At 40.9% G+C, this 22,591-nt stretch overlaps 1 protein-coding gene across 6 annotated transcripts in view; it reads right to left on the bottom strand.

Annotated features, from left to right (window-relative positions):
* csnk1a1 (casein kinase 1, alpha 1) overlaps positions 1–22,591 on the bottom strand; it is a gene marked incomplete at its 3' end in the record, with an annotated part of 81,514 nt that overhangs the window by 12,555 nt on the left and 46,368 nt on the right. For 4 of the 6 annotated variants that reach the window (XM_084353047.1, XM_084353046.1, XM_084353045.1 and 1 more), the window contains 5 exons: positions 17,321–17,460; positions 16,878–16,956; positions 14,962–15,036; positions 14,766–14,872; positions 11,494–11,642 (listed from right to left, as the gene is read on the bottom strand). In XM_084353047.1, coding sequence (XP_084209173.1) covers positions 11,494–11,642; positions 14,766–14,872; positions 14,962–15,036; positions 16,878–16,956; positions 17,321–17,460 — 550 coding nt within the window. Of the gene's footprint in view, positions 1–11,488; positions 11,643–14,765; positions 14,873–14,961; positions 15,037–16,877; positions 16,957–17,320; positions 17,461–22,591 lie in introns of those variants that run through there. The other 2 variants (XM_084353049.1, XM_084353048.1) reach the window with 2 other exon arrangements.

Here is a 22,591-nt window from a genome sequence, read left to right on the forward strand (position 1 = left end):
TGCTGCTGTCGCTCCATGCTGCTGTCGGGGCATGCTGCTGTCGGGGCTTGCTCATGCAACAACTTCCGTTGAGGAATCAAAAGTGAAGGCAGTCAAGCTGTTATTTCATCATTTAGCAATAAAAGTGCCCCCTATTGGCCGCTTTGCACCAAATTTTTCACAAACCGTCATCGGGCCATGGAGCACAATAAAAAAAATTTAGTGTGAATGGGACTGTATTTCATCAAGATATGGAAGATTGTCTGTGTTAGCACAATGTGCAGGAAGTTGTTGTTTCATATTTTGGCCGTTATTTGGACTATCATAAATCTTTTAATAAGTTTTTGTCAGGAGGGTCCACAGATGCTGTGTGCAAAGTTTTGTGCAAATTGGAGAAATTGCCTGGGAGGAGTTGGAAAAAGTAGGTTTGTGACATTCCGGAATGTGCAAATGGAAAAGTACGTCGGAAGTGGGCGTGGCCTAATTCACACAATTCAGATGAATGCAGGGAACAGGTAGATATATGGTTTAACAATGTGGTCCATATTATGTGGGAGTTATTAGGCAAAAACGGCTTTGTGTTGAAAATAGCGCCACTTGTTGGTCATTTTTGGTGTGTGAGTTACAGGCACCAGTCTATACCACCCCTATGAATTTCATATCCATAAGTATTATGATGTGGGCACAGTGCCACAAAACAAAATGAAACTGCCGCCAGAGCGCCACCAAGTGTCGGATCGGTAAGACCTTCGTCAGCCATCCTCAGGAGGGCATTTGCAATAAGTGTACCAAGTTTCATATCAATCAGACAAACGGATGTGGAGATATAAATTACTTCAATTTAAAGAGCGCCACCTAGTGGTGGTCGGCCAAAATTTGGCACAGAGCCTTAGGGGCTCATGGGGAAGTATTATCCTGAATTTCATGTCATTCGGACACACCAATGTGGAGATATGCAACACTTCCTGTTTTGACCGAAATCTGCAGGAAATTGTTATTCAATAACTTGAGTATTCTTTGGAATATCAAAATTCTTTTAATAACTTTTTGTCAGGAGGGTCCACAGATGCTGTGTGCAAAGTTTCGTGCAAATCGGTCGAACTGCCTGGGAGGAGTTCGAAAAAGTAGGTTTGCGACATTTCGCGAGCTAGCGAAAAAAAACGGTAGGCGGATATGGGCGTGGCCTATATCAGCAGATTCAGCAAGGTTTTTGAATGTGCAACACAGTATCTGGGAGTTATTAGGCGAAATGCACTTTCCTTGATTATAGTGCCACCTAGTGGTGAAATTTCACAACGACAATAGATTATTAAATTTTTCGCCAGGTGTGACGTATATTCCAAGTTTGGTGAGTTTTGGGGTATGTTAAGGCAGTGAAAAATGCGATCATTTGGGCAGAAGAAAAATAACTAAAAATAAATAATAATAATAATCATTCGAAAAACAATAGGGTCCTTGCAGGTTCCCTGCTCGGGCCCTAATAACAATAAATAATCAGACCAGTATGTTCATAATCCTATCCATACTTTTGTCCGTGGCTTCATCGATGTCGAGTGAAAACATACCATTTTTTAGCTTCTCGGATAGAGTTTTTTTAAACTCTGACAAGATGCCATGTGTAATAAAATAGCTAGCATGCTGCCTCGAAAGGGACAGGTGTATGAGGGCGACTTTATCCTCCGCTAATTTCTTTGACAAACTGACGAGGGGTCGAGAGATGTTAAATGACAGGTCGTGCTCAGCAATGATGGAGCAGACGGAAATTTTTAAATCAGCCACACGATCAGTCTTTGAGGGCGGAATGTCGGCCGTGGCTGTTGCCCCCGGCAAATGTGAGGTGTGTTGAATGGCACGGACAGCTGATTTATGCCTTGGGTCTGACTCGTGCCGTGAGAGAACTTTTTTGCCGCTGGTTCCATAGATCAGCCGCCTTGCGCACAACGTGCAAAAACATGCCCCTGGTTCCCGGAGCTTTTGGCACCAGCTCCCAAAGGGCTTGCCATCACTACCCACCTCCTCTATCCACGCCCAGCGCCATTTATTATTATTAGGGCCCGAGCAGTGAACCTGCGAGGACCCTATTGTAATTGTAATGATTATTTTTTTGTTATTTGTTATTTTTCTTCTGCCAAAATGATCACATTTTTCACTGCCTGAACATACCCCAAAACTCACCAAACTTGGAATATAGATCAGACCTGGCGAAAAATTTTATAATCTGTTGTCGTTGTGAATTTTCACCACTAGGTGGCGCTATTATCAACGAAAGTGCGTTTTGCCTAATAACTCCCACATACTTTGTCGCACATTCAAAAACCTTATATCCACGCGTTCAGTGAATCCTCCTGGATCTCTGGGTATAGGCCACGCCCATATCCGCCTACCGTTTTTTTTCACTAGCTCGCAAAATGTCGCAAACCTACTTTTTCGAACTCCTCCCAGGCAATTTCACCAATTTGCACAAAACTTTGCACACAGCATCTGTGGACCCTCCTGACAAAAAGTTATTAAAAGAATTTTGATATACCAAAAAATACTCAAGTTATTAAATTACAAATTCCTGCAGATTTCGCTCAAAACAGGAAGTTTTGCATATCTCCACATTGGTGTGTCCGAATGACTTCAAACTCAGGATCCTACTTCCCTATGAGGCCCTAAGGCTCTCTTCAAAATTTGGGATGATGACCACCAGGTGGCGCTGTTTAAATTGAACTATTTTATATCTCAACATCGGTTGGTCAGATTATCACAAAACTTGGTACACTTATTCCCAATGCCCTCCTGAGGATAGCTGACAAATGTGTTCCAGATCCGACACTAGGTGGTGCTCTGGTGGCCATCTAATTTTATATTTGGCACTGTGCCCACACCATAACACTTATGGATATGAAATTGATAGGGGTGGTATAGACTGGCCCCTGTAACTCACACACCAAATTTGACCAGCAGGTGGCGCTATTATCAACATAAAAGCATTTTTGCCTAATAACTCCCACATAATATGGCGCACATTGTTAAACCTTATATCTACGTGTTCCCTGCATTCATCTGAATTGTGTGATGTAGGCCAACCCCACTTTTGCGACAGAATTCCATTTGCAGATTCCGGAATGTCTCAAACCTACTTTTTTGAACTCCTCCCACCCAATTTCTCCGATTTGCACCAAACTTTGCACACAGCATCTGTGGACCCTCCTGACAAAAAGTTATTAAAACATTTATGATAGTCCAAAGAACGGCCAAAATATGAAACAACAACTTCCTGCACATTGTGGTAACACAGACAATCTTCCATATCTTGATGAAATACACTCCCATTAACACTATAGTTTTTTTAATTGTGTTCCATGGCCCGATGACCGTTTGTGAAAAATTTGGTGCAAAGCGGCCAATAGGGGGCGCTTTTATTGCTAAATTACGAAACAACAGCTTGACTGCCTCCACTTTTGACTCCTCAACGGAAGTTGTTGCATGAGCAAGCCCCGACAGCAGCATGTAGCGACAGCAGCAGGCAGCGACAGCAGCACGCCCCGACGCGCGTGGACTGCAAGGGCCCGTTCACCGCTGCTTGCAGCTTTAATTCTTAATGTCTTTGTCCACTTCGTTGGTGTCTTCTCCTGTTTTCATTAACCTGCGGTCCATCCTGTGAGTTGTGGTGCGTCATTAGAATGGGGATCACTTTCGACAGAACGTGAAGCGCCCCAAGTCCCGCCCCCACCCTACTTCTGATTGGCTAGTAGGCCTCTTGTTAGTGTGGTTGAGAATGAAAGCTGCGCTTCTCTTGGATCCAGAGAAATGTGTGTTAGATCTAGGTGAACCCCAATTACATTTTTCCCGCAGTCACGCCGGTACGCCGGAGATCCGGCACAGCGCCGGACTACCATCAGCCATGGATATACTTTCAACTGCTGGAAGTACAGTCATTATTTTGAGTTTGTCTCAGTCAAAGATGGAAAGAATACTGTCAGGGTTTCCCCCGGTGTATTATAAGCCTGGCGGGCCGCCAGGTCTTACTTGCCCCCCCGCCAGGCTAAGCATCGTTTATTTTTATTTTTTTAAATCAGTTTTTACACTCCATCAACACGTGATCAGGTGTCTTTTTCATCACCTGACAATGTCACAACTTCGTCGCGCATAATGGGACATGTCACGGACATCATGCTCATCAGACCGCTGCTTCACCAGCTGACCGACCTCGTAGTCGTAAACGTGAGCCGAGCCACGGCTGTAGAGGCTCAGCCAGCTGCTGCAGCGGCTAGTAGCTGTTAGCACGTCGTCGTCCCCTGCAGCGTCAGAGCTCCAGACTTCAGTGATCCGAGGTGCTTTCACCAGATGTGAAAATGACCCAGCGTTTCATTTTTCAGCTCGTACGGTTCGCGTTTACACACGTTTGTTTTCTCTGGTCCAAACAGTAGATTACAGAGTATCTTTGGTAGATCCGTGATTGTCACGTTTCCATGACAACTGACGCGTGGTCATGTTTACGTGACTCCAGATTGTAAAAATCTCTGAGGAAAAAAACAAAAATCTCTGGAGACACCAGGCAGTTGTTTTTTAGTATTTAGTGCAGACAGTTGATATTATTTATGTAAATACAGGCATGCAAACAGGTCAGGGCTGAAAAAGGTGAGAAGGATATTTGGGGGGGGGTTCTTGCACAGTGTGCGGTCCACCTCCCTGTACTGGACATCCTCCCTTTTGAAGAACTCCACAGCTGTCTTCTCCCTGGACTGGAGGGTGTACTTGACCGTTTGAATGGCATTGAATGTTGAAATGTTCACGTTTCCACTTCTATGGTCAATGACCTCATTCATCAAGCTAGAAGAAGACTCGACTCTGTATCCAACGTCACCATTTTAGTCGACGAAAAGTCTTGGCATTTTAGTCTAGTTTTAGTCAAAGAAAATCCAAAGTATTTTAGTATAGTTTTAGTCAATAGTCTTTTTTTAGTCTTTGAAAGCAGATTGACAGTAATGTTAATCACAATTAATCTAGTCAAACCACTAGATTCATTTTAGTCTTTTTCTCACTCATCTCAGAGTGTTATGTCATTAATACCTGATGAAGTAGCTCCACTTGTTGAATGATTAGGAATGCTACGTTGCTGCTTTCTGTCGGCCCGTGCCACACCGATGTGAACCAAAAACACTGCTGACCTGATGTCTGAAGTAAGATAGGTAATAGGTTGCCAAAGATCCCACCAAATTTTATTTTTTTAAGCAGGTAAATCGACCCAGATGAAGCTACGACATCTCAGGAATAATACGTTTTATCAGGCAGGAATACATTTATTGAAACACGGGTTAACACGTGAAATTACTCTGTAGCACGTTTCACCAGAGAAGCTCTGTTTGTACTCGCCGCACTGGGCACAGAGCACCGGTGTTGTGTGCTCCTCACTCAGGCGCGCGCACACACACACACACCCCTGGCAGCAGCGCAGGAGGAGAAAAAAACTGATGCGCATCCAGTGAAGGCACTTTTTGGATTCTAATTTAAAAGTCTGTGACGAAAAAAGAGACGCATTGTATTAAGTTTTTATTTGATTAAGTAGATTTCGTCTCGTCTTTTTTCGTCAACATAAAATGCGTGTTAATTTCGTCACAGTCAGTGTTTAAGGGCATTGATTTCGTCTCGTCTTCGTCTCGTTTTCGTCATGAAATAAACCATCGTTGACGAATATTTTACGTCTCGTCAGGCACTCCTCCAGTCTTATCGATTCACCACGCGAAAAGATCCTTCTTGTTCTTCTTCTTCTTCGTGTTTAACGGCGGTTGTCGTCCAGCCAAAGATACTACTGATTACTACTATCCAGCCGTTTTGCCACACACACGCCTCTAGCGTTATGGCGGTGAATTGCAAGTCCTCTGCTCCACGCTCCCGTGTATAGAAATCCATATCCGCTCCCGATCACTTTTTAATTAAGTAATATGTAAACAGTAACTTATTATACTTCCTGAGTACCTTGCTCAACACTGGGGGTTCAACTGTTCAAGTACGTGATCCAGGAGCTTGGGACAGCTTGCCGACATGTCGCAGGATATCTAGCAGGCTAAATATCTGGGTGTGGTTTCAGATGGGTGGGGGAGCCAGGAACAAGGTAAAGGCAATGAGAGCAGACACTACTTTCTCCCCCTCTCCTCTGCTGTTAACAGCAGTAGTGCTCTGAACCCAGTCTCATTATGCATCTATGTGAATGGGGCGAGCATAATTATAGCCTATAGTTACTGTAAGAATACGTACACAAAAGCGTTTCAGTGTTTGTAACCATGTTCTCCTTGCTAAACCACCAAACGAGTCATTCCACATTTTCACTGCAAAAATAATCCTTGCTACCCTTGCATTGTAATCCATCCTCTCACTCATTATTTTCTCCCCTTTTTTATGCTTCAAATCAGCACAAACACAACTTGGACTGCTTGGGCCACATCGTTACTGTGTCACATCTCATGTGTGTTACCATGTAACGGCTTACCCCGTTGTGTACAATCATGTAGTCAGCAAACAAAATACCTGCAAGACTCCCAAGGTAGAAAGTTGTGAAGTATAAGGCAATTTTCATTGTTGGCCGATAGCTGATAATATAAATTTTCCATGAACAGACCTGATATATATTGTGCATCCCTAATAAAAAAGATACAACTGTGACATAAATTACACAAAGGTCTTAGCTAGCTAGCCAACATTAGTGACTCTTAGTCCAATGTTTTTTTGGAATCCACAAAATACCAAAATATTATTCAAATATTAAATCAAATATTTTGTGTCCAATTTAGATTCTTTACTTCGTTACTTGACCTGTTCGTATTTTGGTAAGGTTACAGTGTAAAATAGGTTGAAAATTTCTGAGTTGCAATGATTACAGTGAGTTCCTCTGATGGCTCCACTTTAATTGTGAGACTTTGGTAAACTGGGGTAGGGGTAGGGTAACAGAATGTAAGCCAACAGCTTGTTAAAGTTTGTATAGTATTTTCAAGTGCATCATTCATTTTTTCATTCAAATTTGTCTTCTGGATTTGTGTGATTTGCTGCAGGTCTCTTTTGGCACCATTTTCCCTCTACCAGTAATGTTAAAATTAACATCAACTGGCCAGTAAATTTAAAATTGACCGGTAACAGCCAACAGGCAAGCTAAGTTAACAAAAGCTTTACGCTGGCGCTGCTTGGTTCAGTGTGAACAAACAAATGGAGAGAAATGGCAAGCCTTCACTGCGGCAATAATGTGGAGTCTGTGTGAAAAGGGCTCCTGTCTCAGTTGGAACAGAAAACTGGTTCTCCGCTTTCAACCCATGCCTGAGGAGCAGTAATCAGCCAACAACAGTGCTAGGGTACCAACTCCAGATCTTAGTGTCCTTGACCAAGACACTGGCTGACAGGTGAATTTGAACATGAACCTAATGTACATGTTCTCATGATGGGGGAAACTAAAGAACCCAGAGGGAAGCACAGGGGGAACATGCCAACTCCACACAGAAATGGGTCTTATGTGAATAACTGTACGATGTTGACACTTGGTAATAAACTTAATCAGTTTCTGATTTTCATTTTGATAACCATTGTTGGTACGGGTTTCTGATCTTTTGCAAATCAGAAATTTTTCCATTTGTTTACAGATTTTTGTTGGGAATAAAGGAAGCACACAAGCTTAACAGTAGCAACAGCAATCTGACTGAATTTTCCAGTGAAATTGTGACTGCTGTCCAAGGCCCAACGAATTACACCCCCTTCCTCTTGTATTAAAGCAGAACTAGCTATTTCTTCTAGTGATGGAAAGAAAGAAAACATAATGAGAAAGACTTGGAGGAACAGCGTAACATCAACTTGATGTACTAGCTTGTAGTCAATCTCTCTCCGGCCTGTTTGTCTGTCTTGTTAACCTAGCAGGGCAGTACATAGCCTATAACTCTATTTTTTTTTTTTTTTTAACTAGCCGATTCCTGCGCTGTTCAGTGACTGTGTCTCAAAAACATGAGACTGAAATACAACTCATGTCATTTATTATGTTTGATAAAAGCCAACAGGCAGCAGTGTTTATGAGCTGCAGCTTGGAAAGATAACCACGTTGTGCATGCACACATGTGGGCCATTTTGAAACAAGACAATGATGATCTGGTCTCTTAAGGGTCAAATATACTACTCCTACTACGTAATACGACTCCGTAACCACGGAGACCCCTCGAGCCTTTGCAGTTCTGCGTCGTGGTGCTGGATACGCAATGCAATTTCCCTTCCGATACAAGCGTCCTTGTATGTCTTTAAGGAGGTTACATAAAGGTTCTCGTATTTTCTAATTTCTTCGGCTAGGCGTTCTTCGATCGGATTCATTCTTGTCTTGATTGCAAAACGGTCAAACTCTTTCGAAAGTAATTCCGGATATGATGTTTTTAGAGGACCAATCACAGCCCTTGCCGTCTCCGTTTCCCCTCAACGGAGTGACAGACATTTAAAAAATATTTCATGCGCCCGGAGAGTGTCTCCAACAGGCTCTCCGGCGACGGAGAGGGCTCTCCGTGTCCATGTACAGCACTTTCCGCAGTAGTATAAATTGGGCTTTAGTCAAGGTTTAGTTACAAGTCAGGACAAATAGGCTACAAGATTAAAAGAAATAGATTGATATGAACTACTGACTACAGCTTATAGTTGTGTTAACATTGTAAACCCAAAGCTGTGTAGTAAAATAAATTGTGAGGGCTGGGCTAATCACCTGGCAGCAGAGCCAAAACGTAGTGTTATATTTGATTATTTTCTACATTTGATAGTTTCCACAATTTCTCATTTATGGTCATATTATTATTAGATAGACCCTTTTTATTTTTCTCTCAAACTGCACCAGTTCACTGCATTTACTTCAATCACTTTAAAATGTGTATAACTTTCTTCTGGAGGAACATTGGCCCCGTACCCCCTATAGGGTCCTAGGTCCATCTACCATAGTCTCACAAAATCCTGTGAGAAACACTGGCATATAAATCTGGAAAATAAAATACTTTTTGAAGAAAACTGCTACATTTAGCTGTTCTAGTACAATCCACTGCTCAAAAAATCAGATCTTGATTAACAAATTATTCAAACTGAAAATCTTTACATAATTGCATAATTTGATGAAAATGACTGACAACGGTCATAGGAAACCAAAATCATCAACCCATTGAGGGCTTGATTCAAAATCACACCGAAAATCAATGTATGTCAGAGAAGCATGTTTATGCTACAACAGCAGATTGAGCTAATTATGTGAAGTCAGCAGCAATAATTTCATTTACAAAGCATATTAAATAATGTATATTGATGTAAATATGAGCACACATATTGTTTTGTTAAGTATGTGAATTGAAACGTATAGTTTGTAAATATACTTTTATCGTTGAGTTTTAGGGAGATGTCTTGTTACCTTAAAGATGCCAACTCAGGCACCACAACTTGGCAATGATTGATTTATTATGAAACGCTATTCCATAGTACTGATGTAATTTGGTCGGTACCCTTAAAAGTACAGAGTTCAGCACCCAACCCTACAGCTCGCAGAAAAGAAATCCCGCTGCCACCAATGTGACCAGACAGCTTGGGTTTGCAAAACTGGCCAGGTTAACAAGAATATAATAAATGGCCATGGAGATGTAATATTCAGTGCAATGGGCAGCAACAAACTGTTGCACGTCATAAACACCATCTCCTGAGTTTGTGGCAAATCTGAGGGATGACACAATTTCTTTGCACTTTCTGATGGGGAGCCTTTTAAATCATGATTTAACAGGGCTGAGAGGTCGAGTCCAGTACGTCGGTGTGCGGGCCCTGCATCGATATAAATGTACTATCAGTTGATAGTCTAATTTGTCAAGACTCCTGCTTTCCTTTCATGAAAGTTACATTAGCACACGGCCTCCTTTGCTATTGGATCCATGCTTGCGGGGTATAAACAGAAACAACTTGTCTGACAATGCTGACGCAGTTCTCAATGCACCATTAAGTCTGAAGTTTGGAAGACATCTGGATTTTTTTTTAAATGAAGGAAACCTCTACAAAAGACTGGTCACTTGTGAGGTCTGTAGAACAGCAATTACGGTCACTGGTAGCATGATGGTAACACTGACCTGGCGAGATGGTATGATGAAATGTATGCAAGCAACAAGGAGTAATTATGTGGCTGCTAGTCCGGCTAGGATATCATACAGTTTCTCCTGCTGCAACTCGGCTGGGTCTGAGGTAATCATAAGGTCATCATCCCTATCGTGCCGCCTTCATGGAATAACCTCCCAGCTGACATCAGACAATCAGGCTCAATTGACGCCTTTAAATCTAAACTCAAAACTTACTTCTTTGAGTTAACGTTTAATTAGTTGTTCACTTTGATTGCTAGCTTCTTCAGTGGGTCGGTCTCAGTCTCAATCAGTCTCTTACGTATAGTATTAGAATTCACATTGTCCTGCCGACGAGAAACAGAAATCTGTTTATTCTGATTAACATAACATTTCTCTAACTTTTGTTCTTTGTTTTCTGTTCCAACAAGCTATAAGCTGTGTCGCTCTCTCACAGTCCACTCTCTATAGTTTCCTCCTCCTCTCTTTTTATTCAGACTCCCTCCTGATGGACCACTGCCCCTGGGAACATCTCTCTCTCCTGGCCTCACATTGACAGATCTGGATAATTTCTATCCTCTGTTTTACCATCTCCTTATATCTGTACTTCTGTAAAATTTGATGCCTCTTCATCCTCTCTGTTTTACTGCTAATTATCTTGTATGGCCTTCCCTCTTCCAGGTCATCACGGTGGAGAGGAGGTTGTGTGGCTCGGGCACCACTTGGCTTGCTTCGGCCTGCTCAGTCATCCTTCTGGATCCACACGCTTTTCATATATTATATAAATTCTATTCTGGTAATACAAATTGTAAATTGTGATTTTGTTGTTCTGTTCTGTACATGCAACATCTACTGCATGTCTGTCCGCCTGGGAGAGGGATCCCTCCTCAATCATCAATACTACAGTCAAATAGTTAGAGGGAAAAACATGTTAAGTAAGGAGGGATAGATTAAGATATTTTCAACATTTTCCAGGTTGAAGAGGGAATGTTAAAACAGAGTGCAGAAGAATCATAGGTGTGTGATCAGAGCAAGTTGGTCAGCATTAATGCAATGTCACCATGGAGAGAGCCCGTTGTCCAGTCCCAACAAAGGAATAGAATAGCATGACAGCAAAGTTAGTAGTCAAATTCCCCAAGGACGTCTTTGCTTCTGCAAGACAGACCAATTGTGTCAAAGTATTCCATTTTGGATTTTCTGTTTTTTTAGGGTGCCTCCTCAAAATTAAAATGCTGTCTGACTTCATCATTCCAACAGGAATAATAAGCTGAATTTGCTTTAGATTTCCAATTTGGCATTTGTACTCTCTCTTAAAAAAGGGGCACTGGGGTGTGGGTTAGGGAATAAAACGATATCTAATAGACCTAAATACAAAACTGAATGAATATATGAGCAATTGGTGTCCATAAAAAACGTCGCTTGGCTGTTTGCTACTAACCTTTCATGTTAGGCTTGGGTTTGTCAGTTTGCTTGCCTGTGGGGGTTTGTGCCTGCTGGCCCTGGCCCCCGGAAGAGGCCCCCTGCTGGGCTGCTTTCTGTTTCAGCATGGTCCAGTCAAATGTGTAGTCGTACTGGTGGTTCAGAGTCCTAAAAAACACAGAAACACATTATCTACACAACATTCCCAAAAATGAGCTGACTGAAATGGTTTGTGGAAGGATGGGGGAGGGCAAAGAAAGAGGCAAGAGACAGAGGGCAAAGTTCGTGCAAATTGTAAGCAGTTTTCTAAGTTGATAATTGGCTGCCTTATCAACTGATTATTGGTTAATCATAAATGATATACGAATTATAGTGGACATTTTTCTGTTTGAACCACTGACATGGTCTATGTTTGATTCAAAATCAGAGAAGGCTACATCAGGAGTTTAAAAAACAGGTAAACAACAAGTTACTTGAATCATAAACTACACAAAACACAAAGACAACATAAAATAATGACTTCATTTACGTAAATTTAAATGTCATTTTGTTTTATTTTGATATATATGATGAGGAAGTATATTTGTAATTCGTGACATGATACTTTTTGATGTATTTGTGCCCATCACTGATTGTCGGTTAATATATTTATTTAAATCTGTTAAGTTCTGAAAGGCATTTAATTAAGGATGGAAAGAAGGCAGAAAGAATAGCAGGAAGAAATAATGTCTTCCTAAGTGTTTCCCACAGACTGAAAACATAACTGTGGCAGTGCTGGGGGTTGGAAGGGGGTGGAAGCTGTCTCTTGTAAATGTTTGAAATTATATTAGTAGGCCTAAATTAAATGGGAGAGGTAGCAGGACCATAGCTATTTTTTTGCTATTTTTTGTTCACCTGGTTGTTTTGTGTAATAATGCTTGCATAACATCAACACTGTAATACTGTATTTTTGTTTTCCAGGACAATCTGGGCTATCAGTATATGTACTTTATGTTGCAGTGATGTCCCATGAATGTGTAAATAGTCAAATGACCATTAAGACAAAAGAAAAAAAGGTCTTGGCAATCGGGGGAAAGAAAATGACAACGTTAATTATTTCACTCTTGCAAGTTCTGATACAACACCGTTGGCTTCACTGTTAAGGCCTTTTCACACTGCAGCATGGTAACTTGCCGCCTGCAGTCATTTCAATGAGGGATGAGCTAAGAGGGGAAGCTCCGCATAGTACTGATAGTACTAATAAGTGTTTGCTGCCTACGTGAACACTAGGGGTGTCACAATTTCGATTTTTTATCGAAATCAATCGAAATTACGTCATGGTCTCAAGCATCGAAGTCAAAGAGCCATGATGACAACTCGTCTGATGAAGACTGTACAGCTGCAGTAGCAACACTGGTAAAATAAAAATATACAAAGACATCCCGCAAAGAAAAGCCCAGAAATATTATTTTCAATTTTGATACCATCTTCAGCTGCATGTTTAATAGGGGTGTCCCGATCTGATATTGATATTGGATATCGGTCCGATATCAACCAAAAACGAGTATCGGATTATATCGGACTGCATCTAAAATCTCCGATATAAGGGCTCCGATACAAGCAGTCCGTTCCGCTCCAGCACTTCTATCCAGCAGCGCCTGTTGTGATCACGTGGGCTCTGCGTGTTGGATGCATGCAGAGCACACGTGAGCACAACAACAGCGTGTGTGCTACTGCTAATAAAGTAGCAAGGAGAAGTGATGTCGGCCGTGTGGCAGTATTTTTCCATAAAGTCGGAAAAAGACGTTGCAGCTGAGTGCAAAACGTGTCATGCACAAGTTTCCCGTGGTGGTACAGAGCCGGGGAAGTTTAATACGACCAACCTCATCGCGCATTTGAAGCAGCATCACAAAACACAGCATGAGGATTTTCGCAAGACCACCGAGGCGAAGAAACAACAAACCTCTGGCTCCCTCAAACAACCAACGCTGACCGAAACATTTGCAAAGCGTGACAAACTCCCACGGGACGGCAAAAAGGCATTGGCTATAACAGAAAAGATAGCCCAATTTATTGTGCTTGATGACCAGCCCCTGTTGGTGGTGAGTAATGTCGGGTTTAATATTTGTTTTCTGCTCTTGTTATTAGAGTGATATATTTATTATTTTTACACTATTTTTTTTAGTGAAGACTAAAAGCAATGACCACATTGTTTTGGGCACAGTCAGTGAAATTTGAGCTGTGGACTCTTAACTTTGAGCAGTTGGACAGTGGACAATATTGTGTTGTTGTTGTTTTTTTGTCCCCACCCTCAGTTGTTCCCACCATATACTGACAGTAAAAAATAACTGAAGTGAACTTGAATTGTTTGCACTTTAAAAGTATAATTAGTTTTTATTGGATTTATTGAGGTTATTTTTCAGGGTCTTCTAATTTATTTTTTATTTTATTCAATTGTAGAATATTCTTATATTGAAGGTTAAAATGTATGTAACCCATTGGTTAATAATAAATGGGTCAGTTTTCCTAACCCTGTTGCTGACTATTGTTCTCTCTTTGAGTAATATCACTTGATCAAGCCCTTTCTAACATTCCACACTACTAAATAAGTAATAAAAGTATGTATGATTCGTGCTGATATCGGATCGGATCGATATCGGTATCGGCCAATACTCAAGGCTGCAATATCGGTATCGTATCGGAAGTGAAAAAGTTGTATCGGGACATCCCTAATGTTTAACTCTGCAAACCTGAATAAAAATAATAAAAAACAAAAAGTATCCAATAAGATCCATGAAATGAACTGGGAGGCCTAGGTGAGCTGATATGGAGCAACCACACTACCAAGCAGCACAAAAGTTCTTGAATGGCGTATTTGAGTTAATTTGCTTTACTTGACATTGTAAACCCTGCCCCTAGTTTAAACTGATATTGGTATATTTCTATGTGAGGATTTTTAGGTGGGAAATATGAACATGCAAGAAGAGACCCGTACTCGCTGTCTACTTTCTCTTTGAAGATCATCAAATATTAGGTATTGCTACTCAGCCAATCAAATGTATACATTCCAAAGATTACAACACATGCAATTGGTCTGTGAGTTTCCATGGCTGTGCTAACTGTGCCATAAAGTCCAGAAAAGCTGCAGCAGTTCATACAGAAAATGTTGAATGCTTGAGAGACTACTGATAGAAACTCCCTCTATAACTAGAAGTAGTAAAGAAGATAGACCTGAATCAGCACTGGTAATTCTGTAAGACTAACCACTGCAAAAATTGCCTGCTATGCTTATGTTTGTGTATGTGTTTTTACCTGAAGAGGATGCGGAACAGTTGGCGCAGGTACATGTAGTCTGGAGCCTCTTCAAAACGCAAGCCACGGCAGTAGTTCAGATACATGGCAAACTCTGCTGGAAAACCCTGAAAACAAACCCATACAGTTGGGTTGTTTGTTTGGCTGTGAATAACTTTATAACTTTCACCACTATCAATGTTTAACAAGTTTGTACCTTGCAGAGGACCTCAACAGGTGTGGACATCTTCTTCTCTGAAATCTTCTCATACTTCTGCTTCTTTGTGGCAGCCTGACAATGATAATCATTGCATATTATGTGAACCACCAAGAACAGCATTTCCGCTGGTAACATTTGTGCCTCAGCAATTAAGAAAACATTCCACAATCAATCATTTGATCCATTTGCTGATTAAATGTGGTTATTGTTGCTGTGCAACAAGTTTGTTACTCTACTCAAGCACCTGATCTGCCCCTCTTCCAGAACTGTGCCTGGACGCGGGCAAAACATAAACAGATTATCATAGTTTTAAAAATGCAGTGTGGTGAGTATAAAGCCACCAGGTGTGGCCTATAAAAGGTGGACCTACCAATGTGCACTCAACTCACATTGGACCCATTCACAGTGAACTGCTACTCTGTATGCCTTAAGCTGCATTTCCACCAAAATACTTTTGAATATTACCCTTTGTATCCGTACTTAACTATACCTAAATGCGAGATGAGGGTTTTGGGGGCTAACCCCCTTTCAATTTTTAACATTTGGGAAATGACTGGGAAGACTAGTCTTGGCTCTTGACGCACTGTGGTCTATAGTGTACATCTCTACTCAATTGACAATATATACAAACTGGTAACCTTTACTCCGTCTGCTCCGCTTACATTCACTGCCTCTTTTCTGCCATTCTCCCTCTCTTGCCTGACAACATACTCGCTAAGAAGTGCGGACAGACCGGGAGTATGCATAGAGGGCTGCCCCTCCACACACCGAACTTGGAAAACCAATAGATGCACATAGGACCAACATTACTTGGTCTAGGCAAGGGGGGCATGGCCACTAGGGCTGTCAAAATTGCTCCAAAATGACGTTCGAATATTCGATCTAAAAAAAAACACATAGCTTCGAACCATTCGAATATCTAGATTTGTGCATTATGTCAATAACAGGAGGACAAACTAATACAACAAGACATAACTACTTGTATAGGTTTTTTTTTGGTTTTTTTTAGTTTTAACATGTCTTTGAAAACATACCTACACATTACAAAATAAGTAAATGAACTAATGGCCTATACCGTAAAACTTTTAGGACCGTAGACCTCTCTCTCGCTCGCCCCCCTCTCTCTCTATGCGCAAACTCCCCTCATGTTGCTAGTGGTGGAATGGTAAGCTAACTGTAGCTTACACAGCTAGCATACAACTTTATCTTGAGGCTCCGCATTTTTGCCATCTACTGACCAAAATCCAAAGTATTTTCAAAGCTTTTTTATCCGAACGGGGCTTTTTAGGTTGCTTGGAGTCCAAACCACTCTCTCTGCTGCCGAGTTGGGCTCTGAACTTTCTGCCGATTCGTTTTTCTCTCTGCCATCTGCATCTGCCACGGTTTTTATCGTGTCTCACTTTCAGCAGTGAGTGACGCTGTGCAAGTGACCTGTCCTTGACCCGTCATGTAGTGCGCCCACTCGCAAAGCAGCCGCTGATGTGGTTTTTTTTCCACAGTCGAATATTAATTTTCATAATAGAATCTCCGTTTTTTTAAAATATTCAAATATATATTCGAATTTAGAATATTCGTTGACAGCCCTAATAGCCACCAGGCTGCCTTGTCTTGCAGACAAGCAGTGTCAGTAAAGTCAAGCATCTTTACTAACGGATCCAAACATTGTGGCTCACTTCCTCCCCAGTAATACTGCCCACTGTGCTTCTGACCTGGACATGTCATTTGGATCACTGACCTTATTTAAGTTACAAAGGTTTTAAAAACATTATGCTCACCTTAACTCTGAAAAGCAACATGAGTAACATACATGGAGCATATCCTAAGACACAATGTGTTTTTAAAAAAAAAAACAGTACAAGGAAATTGGTGGATTGAGATCATTCCAACTGGCAGACTCAGTTATAATATCATACCTTTAATCCCTGCCAAGGCAGACTGGTTCTGTTGAAGTACATCAGCACGTAGCCTAGTGACTCCATGTCATCACGCCGACTGCAGACAATAATGTTAGTTGTTGAGTACACAAGCAGGGCGCGCTGCCTCTCTGACATAAAATATATGTGACAATAATGTTAAGTGTATATTTCAATAACTGAACTCAAAATTAAAAAACAACAAGAAATTGTGAAAAGCTGGTTGAAAGCCTGTTGGTAAGACCAGAATAAACTGCAACTTTTTCTGCAAACCAACTCCAGTCTTATTTGGGTTGTTCGTCTTAACCAAGGAACCACTTCCCATGTTTTTTTAAATAGGAAAAACTTGAAACTGGTTTCTGGTTTCTTTTAAAACAACGAAACGGAAACTGATTTTCTTTGAAAGTTGTCTTTAAGAATCAAATATTGAAATGTGCACAGACCTCTGTTCAATGCCCAGGTGTGCATTGATGGAGGCATAGCGTGCTGTGCCAGTCAGATTCTTGTCTTCTCTGTAGGGGATGTGCTGTCTTGTTCGGTTGTCTCGGTACTTCTTCGCCAGACCAAAGTCGATAAGGAACAACTGACAGAGAGGGACAAAACACATGGTGATTATCCATTAGTGACACCTCACAAAACAGTGATAATAATCCAGAAGTTAATCAGAAATGAAGACACACAAAATGACTTCAACTTATTTTCTTCATTTTAGACATGGAAAATAGCCAAGTTAGACACAAATGTCTAAAATATTATTCTATAGATGAGGAGATTCTTGTGACAATACTAACTTGTGCATGGTAAAAAGTGTCATCAATGACTACATCCCTAAAGAGGTCACTTGAGGAATTTAAATACAGCAACAGTACTCCTACTCATAGAAATACAAGCAAACATCCAGATGTGTTCTGTGAAAGATGCGAAGGACCCTTTTCACTTTCATGTAATTGTTGTAAAATATGAACAATTGAAGTTCTTTATTCCATTTCAACACATTGTCATTAGGCTCAGGTCATACTAAGCCAAATGCCTTTTTTAATTGCTGAAATACCCTTTTTCGCATAAAGTTTATGAAAGACAGTTATAAACACATGTAAGCGCTTCAGCAGTGGACTACAGTTAGCACTGTGCTGATCTATTGTACGATTTCCGCCCAGTCTATATTTTAAACAATATATTGGCTAACATACATTCCATTAAAGAGCTGTTTTCCTAAAGCTGTGCTGTTCACCAGTTTACTTTTTTGTTGGACCCGACAACAATTATGTCACATTCTCATTTCAGAGGGTGTGATATGTGGCGATTCTGTGTTGCCAATTCTGATGTTTTACAAATCAAAGATGTCATCTGCAATCCTTAATGGTTTAATGACAGTAAACATCAAAGTTGTTCTCAGTGATCACACACAAGTTTAAAAAAGAAACACGACCACCAAAAAGACATATGAATCCCACCCAGACCTCACCACACTGCGTGTGCTAACTGCTTATCTAAACTACAACAAGACAATCAGGCTATATTGTTGGCTTCTCTGGCCAATGAAAGCAACCATATGGATTCTGGGTTCTCAGACGAGCAGCATGAGTTTGTTTCAGTTTAGCAGGAGTTCAACAGGGTACAAATTGACATGCTGAGGGCTCTGCCTATGTCCTGTGCCAACTTATCCATCTGCGTACCTACTCAATTGTAATGACGAGCCCTGTTGGCACATAAGCCATAGCTAGTGAACTTTTACCAAATAGCCACTGTGAAAATCAATGTTACTTAGTGGTGTAAAATAAATTCAGAGAACAAACATCTGGATTATAAATCTGGCAGATCTACCAGCTCAATCTCATTTCCATATTAATGTCACACACCACCTTTAAGGTTTTATGTGGTTCAGACTGCTGCTAATAAAAGATGGCAGTTCTTGGTCAATGTAAGGGCTACAATATCTCTAAAACTGGTAAATTTAGTGATTGTTTTCATCATCTTCAACCTGAATTCAGACCATATGAAAGTATGTTTTCCTTCAAGTCTTATATTTTTTTAATATCCTTATTAGAAGCGTCCCATTCGTTTTAATAGTATGTGCAATGTTGTTAACAAATATGAACAGTAAGGATGAACATCTACAAAATATTTCCTCTATTAAAAAAGGTGCACCATTTAGTTTTGGGGGAGAAAATGTAATCAAAAGACAAAAGTCTGTTGATTTCCCTGACAGAATAAACTTAAACTGTCTTCAAAGGACAACACAATTTCACACTGTTTTACATTGTTTATATCAGCAGGAGAATTGTAAATATGAAATTCCTTCCTTTTTAAAACTACATAGTGCACCTTTAAGTTCTGTACTGACATTAAGTACAACACAAAGAACCACAAATACTGATGTGAATATCCTTGACTAGAGCAGAGACATGTAAAATCCACCTTGAATTAAAAAAAACGATTATATATATTCTATAATGGTATATTCAGACCAAACACAAAGCTAATTTTCACGCGGCAAGATTACATAAAGTCAGTGTAAAGACTATTCGTGATTGCGCAAGTTAGAATTAATGAATTTTCAGCAAAAAATTTGCAGAGAGCCAAGCAGCTTTGGAGGAGAGGGTTGGGTGCAGAACCTAACCTTCTGGAGGATTTACATTGGATTCTGCTCTGATCTAAAGAAGTTTACTGACGAGAAGAGAACTCCGATTACTTTTAAAACGTTTAGGAATAGTAGATTCATCTTCACTCCAGTTTGTTAACTTGATTGCAGCAGTGATCTGCGGTAGTGGACTGGAGCTGTAGGGTTAATGTACTTTATTTCATGAACATACAAAGGACAGGGAAGAAAGTTCAGAGGGGAGAAAGAGAGACAACCAGAATCTCTGTTGAGTACCGAGTTTATTGTCAGCCTCAACCTTCGGTGAAAGATTGGCATATGTGTGGCAGAGCTTTTCTGAGTGGGGAGAGCCGGCCATAGCGGAGAGAAGCAGAGCGCCACTCAGCTGCGCACACCCGGCTATCTCTGGAGGAGAGTTTGTTGCAGAGCCAGATCTTCTAGGGGACACACCAGTTATCACACTGGCTTCTGCTCTGATGAGGGGCAGTTTCAGACAAGATATTACTCTTTAAACTTTTGGGATTACAAAGTGTAATAAATATCTTCACTTAAGTCTGTCAACATGACTGCAGCAGCAACCTGCGGAGCTGACCTCCAATGTGGGCTGTTTATGTTGTAATATTGACCGCAGTGAACTGGAGCTGGAGGGGAAATGTGCTTTATTCAATGAACAGACAAAAGGAGAGGCAAAAAAGAAGAAAGAACAAGAGCATTGCCTGCTGGTGTATTTATGAAAATTAATCATATTTTTCATGGGCTAAAGGTGCTCAGAAACTTATGAAACTCTGGCATTATGCAACAGCAGTGGTGAAAATTTACATCTGGTACGAGTCTTGGTTGTGGCAAAATGTACCCAGGGTACACTAGCTCAAGGTCTGACAATCACCCTGAGGATTTCATTCCAGTACCTAACAGCAGTCAGGGTACCCGTGGCTATGACATGGTGGTCTGTGCGACCCTCCAAGGATATGCATCCTCAGACCATCACTGACCCGCTGCCAAACCGGTCATGCTGGATGATGGCAGGCAGCATAACGTTCACCACTGCGTCTCCAGACTGTCACGCCTGTCACATGAGCTCAGTGTGACCCTGCTCTCATCTTTGAAGAGAATAGGGTGCCAATGGCGGACCTGCCAATTCTGGTATTCTCTAGTGAATGCTAAATCGAGCTGCAGGGTACTGGGCTGTGAGCCCAAAGTTCCTCTAGAGGACGCCGGGCCCCTCATGGAGTCCGTTTCTGACAGTCTGGTCAGAAACATGCACATCAGTAGCCTGCTAGAGGTCACTTTGTACAGCCCTGTGTAGCTCTGCCCGTGTAACCGCTGGTCTCCTGGTATCTCCTCCATACTGTTGAGACTGTGCTTGGAGACACAGCAAACCCTCTTTGATCTTCAACTGACTTGGTGTTTTTTTATTTATGTTTTTAGTGTGTTGTTTTTATTATTCTGCTTTTTAACCTGTAAAGTGTCTTTGTATACCCTGAAAAGCGCTATATAAAAGAAATATATTATTATTATCATTATTATTATTATTACTATAATACTGTAACAATTAAGTGCTGCCTTATTTTATCGAACAGTGTATGTCCTCCAACCTACTTGTTCACTTTTACCCCCTTCTAGCATCTACGTCATCCTTGGCTGCATGCCATACTCCGCCATGGTAGCAGGGTGCTTGTTCTTAATGCAGCACAGCATAGTGCTATAGTAACGTTTTAACTTGCATTGAACTTTGTTGCCTTTCTGCAGGAAAGCTTCTTTTAGCACACTTCACTTTTTATGTAAGCGTGCACTAGTGAAGCTGTTAGCAGATAGTGTGTGTGTGCAAATGTAATTGTATACCGACATGCATAACTGGTCAAAAATATTTCTCTGCGGTTAACCAATGAATGGTTAACCATTGACATCCCTAGTCTTGGGCATGGGTATGGCAAAAAGGCTCAATAGCGCCCCCTACAAACTTTGAAATTGTGGTATGTTTTCCCTAGTTGTATGAAAACTAGTAGGCATATGCATCACATCCAGATGTCCCAAAAGAGCCTCTTGGTGCCATAATCCAACAGGAAGACATCCATTTTGAATTAAGTGCTTAGTTTTTGCCATTTTCAGGGACTGTACTTTAATTAATAGATGAATTCTCTTGGACGGAAGTTTTGGAAGTTTGTTAAAGTAGTTCGCCAATTATCAAAGTACTTAATTATAGTCATGAGAGTAAATGTCTTAATGTTCTGTGTTATAGCTATAGTGCTGTGTTTGTTGTTTAGGTTCTGGTCTTTTTTCCTGTCCTTTTCATACTGCAGAGGGGTTATGACCCCAAACACACCACACAATCTTGAAAGCTTTGCAAGATTTACTTGAAGACCAAAGAAGACCAAGGAATCCTGACTGTCATGGACTTTTCTTTACAGTCCCCTCACCTCAACCCTATTGAACACCCATGGGCACTTGAAGACCAAGCATTTTTTGACAAATCAAGAAGCTTTGTGTTATCCTAGCATGCCAAATCATGCTAGGATAACATGAGTTATTAGATTTTGCACAAACTTGTGGAGTCTTTGCCAGCTCGAGTGCATGCTGTCATTAAAGCAAAAGGGAAAAACACCAAATACGGAGGTAATCTGAAATTCATGCACAGTCTTCCAAGATGACACGGTGGTATACCATTACATTCCTCCTGGTATTAAATTCTCTCTCTCTCTAGCTTAAGGTTGAATATTTTTGCCTTCTTACAAAATTAAGGTTTCTTTTATTAGTAAATATCAGTGTGAACAGACTTAAAAAAAAAAAATTAAAAAAAAAGGGAAATCCATCAAGATTACTAGGTACTTAACCCTAGGAGACCCACATTGACATTTAGGGACAAAACCATTCACGCTCACATTCACACCTATGGGCAATTTAGAGTGACCTCATTTGCGTGACTTTGGACTGTGAGAGGAAGCTGGAGTGTGCTTGGTCAATAAAACTATTCTGATAGAACAAGAAGAAGCTACAAATTCTAAAATATGGATGCTTCAGACACACATTGTCAACATGGCAGCACAGAGGATCCCTACAATCAGCTTAGTTTTAAGGTGGGCACCAGAAGTTACATTAGACTTTCAATGTCTCATAT

The sequence above is a fragment of the Pagrus pagrus genome (assembly GCF_965226575.1).
Source record: "Pagrus pagrus genome assembly, chromosome: 5".
NCBI classification, from domain to species: Eukaryota; Metazoa; Chordata; class Actinopteri; order Spariformes; family Sparidae; genus Pagrus; species Pagrus pagrus.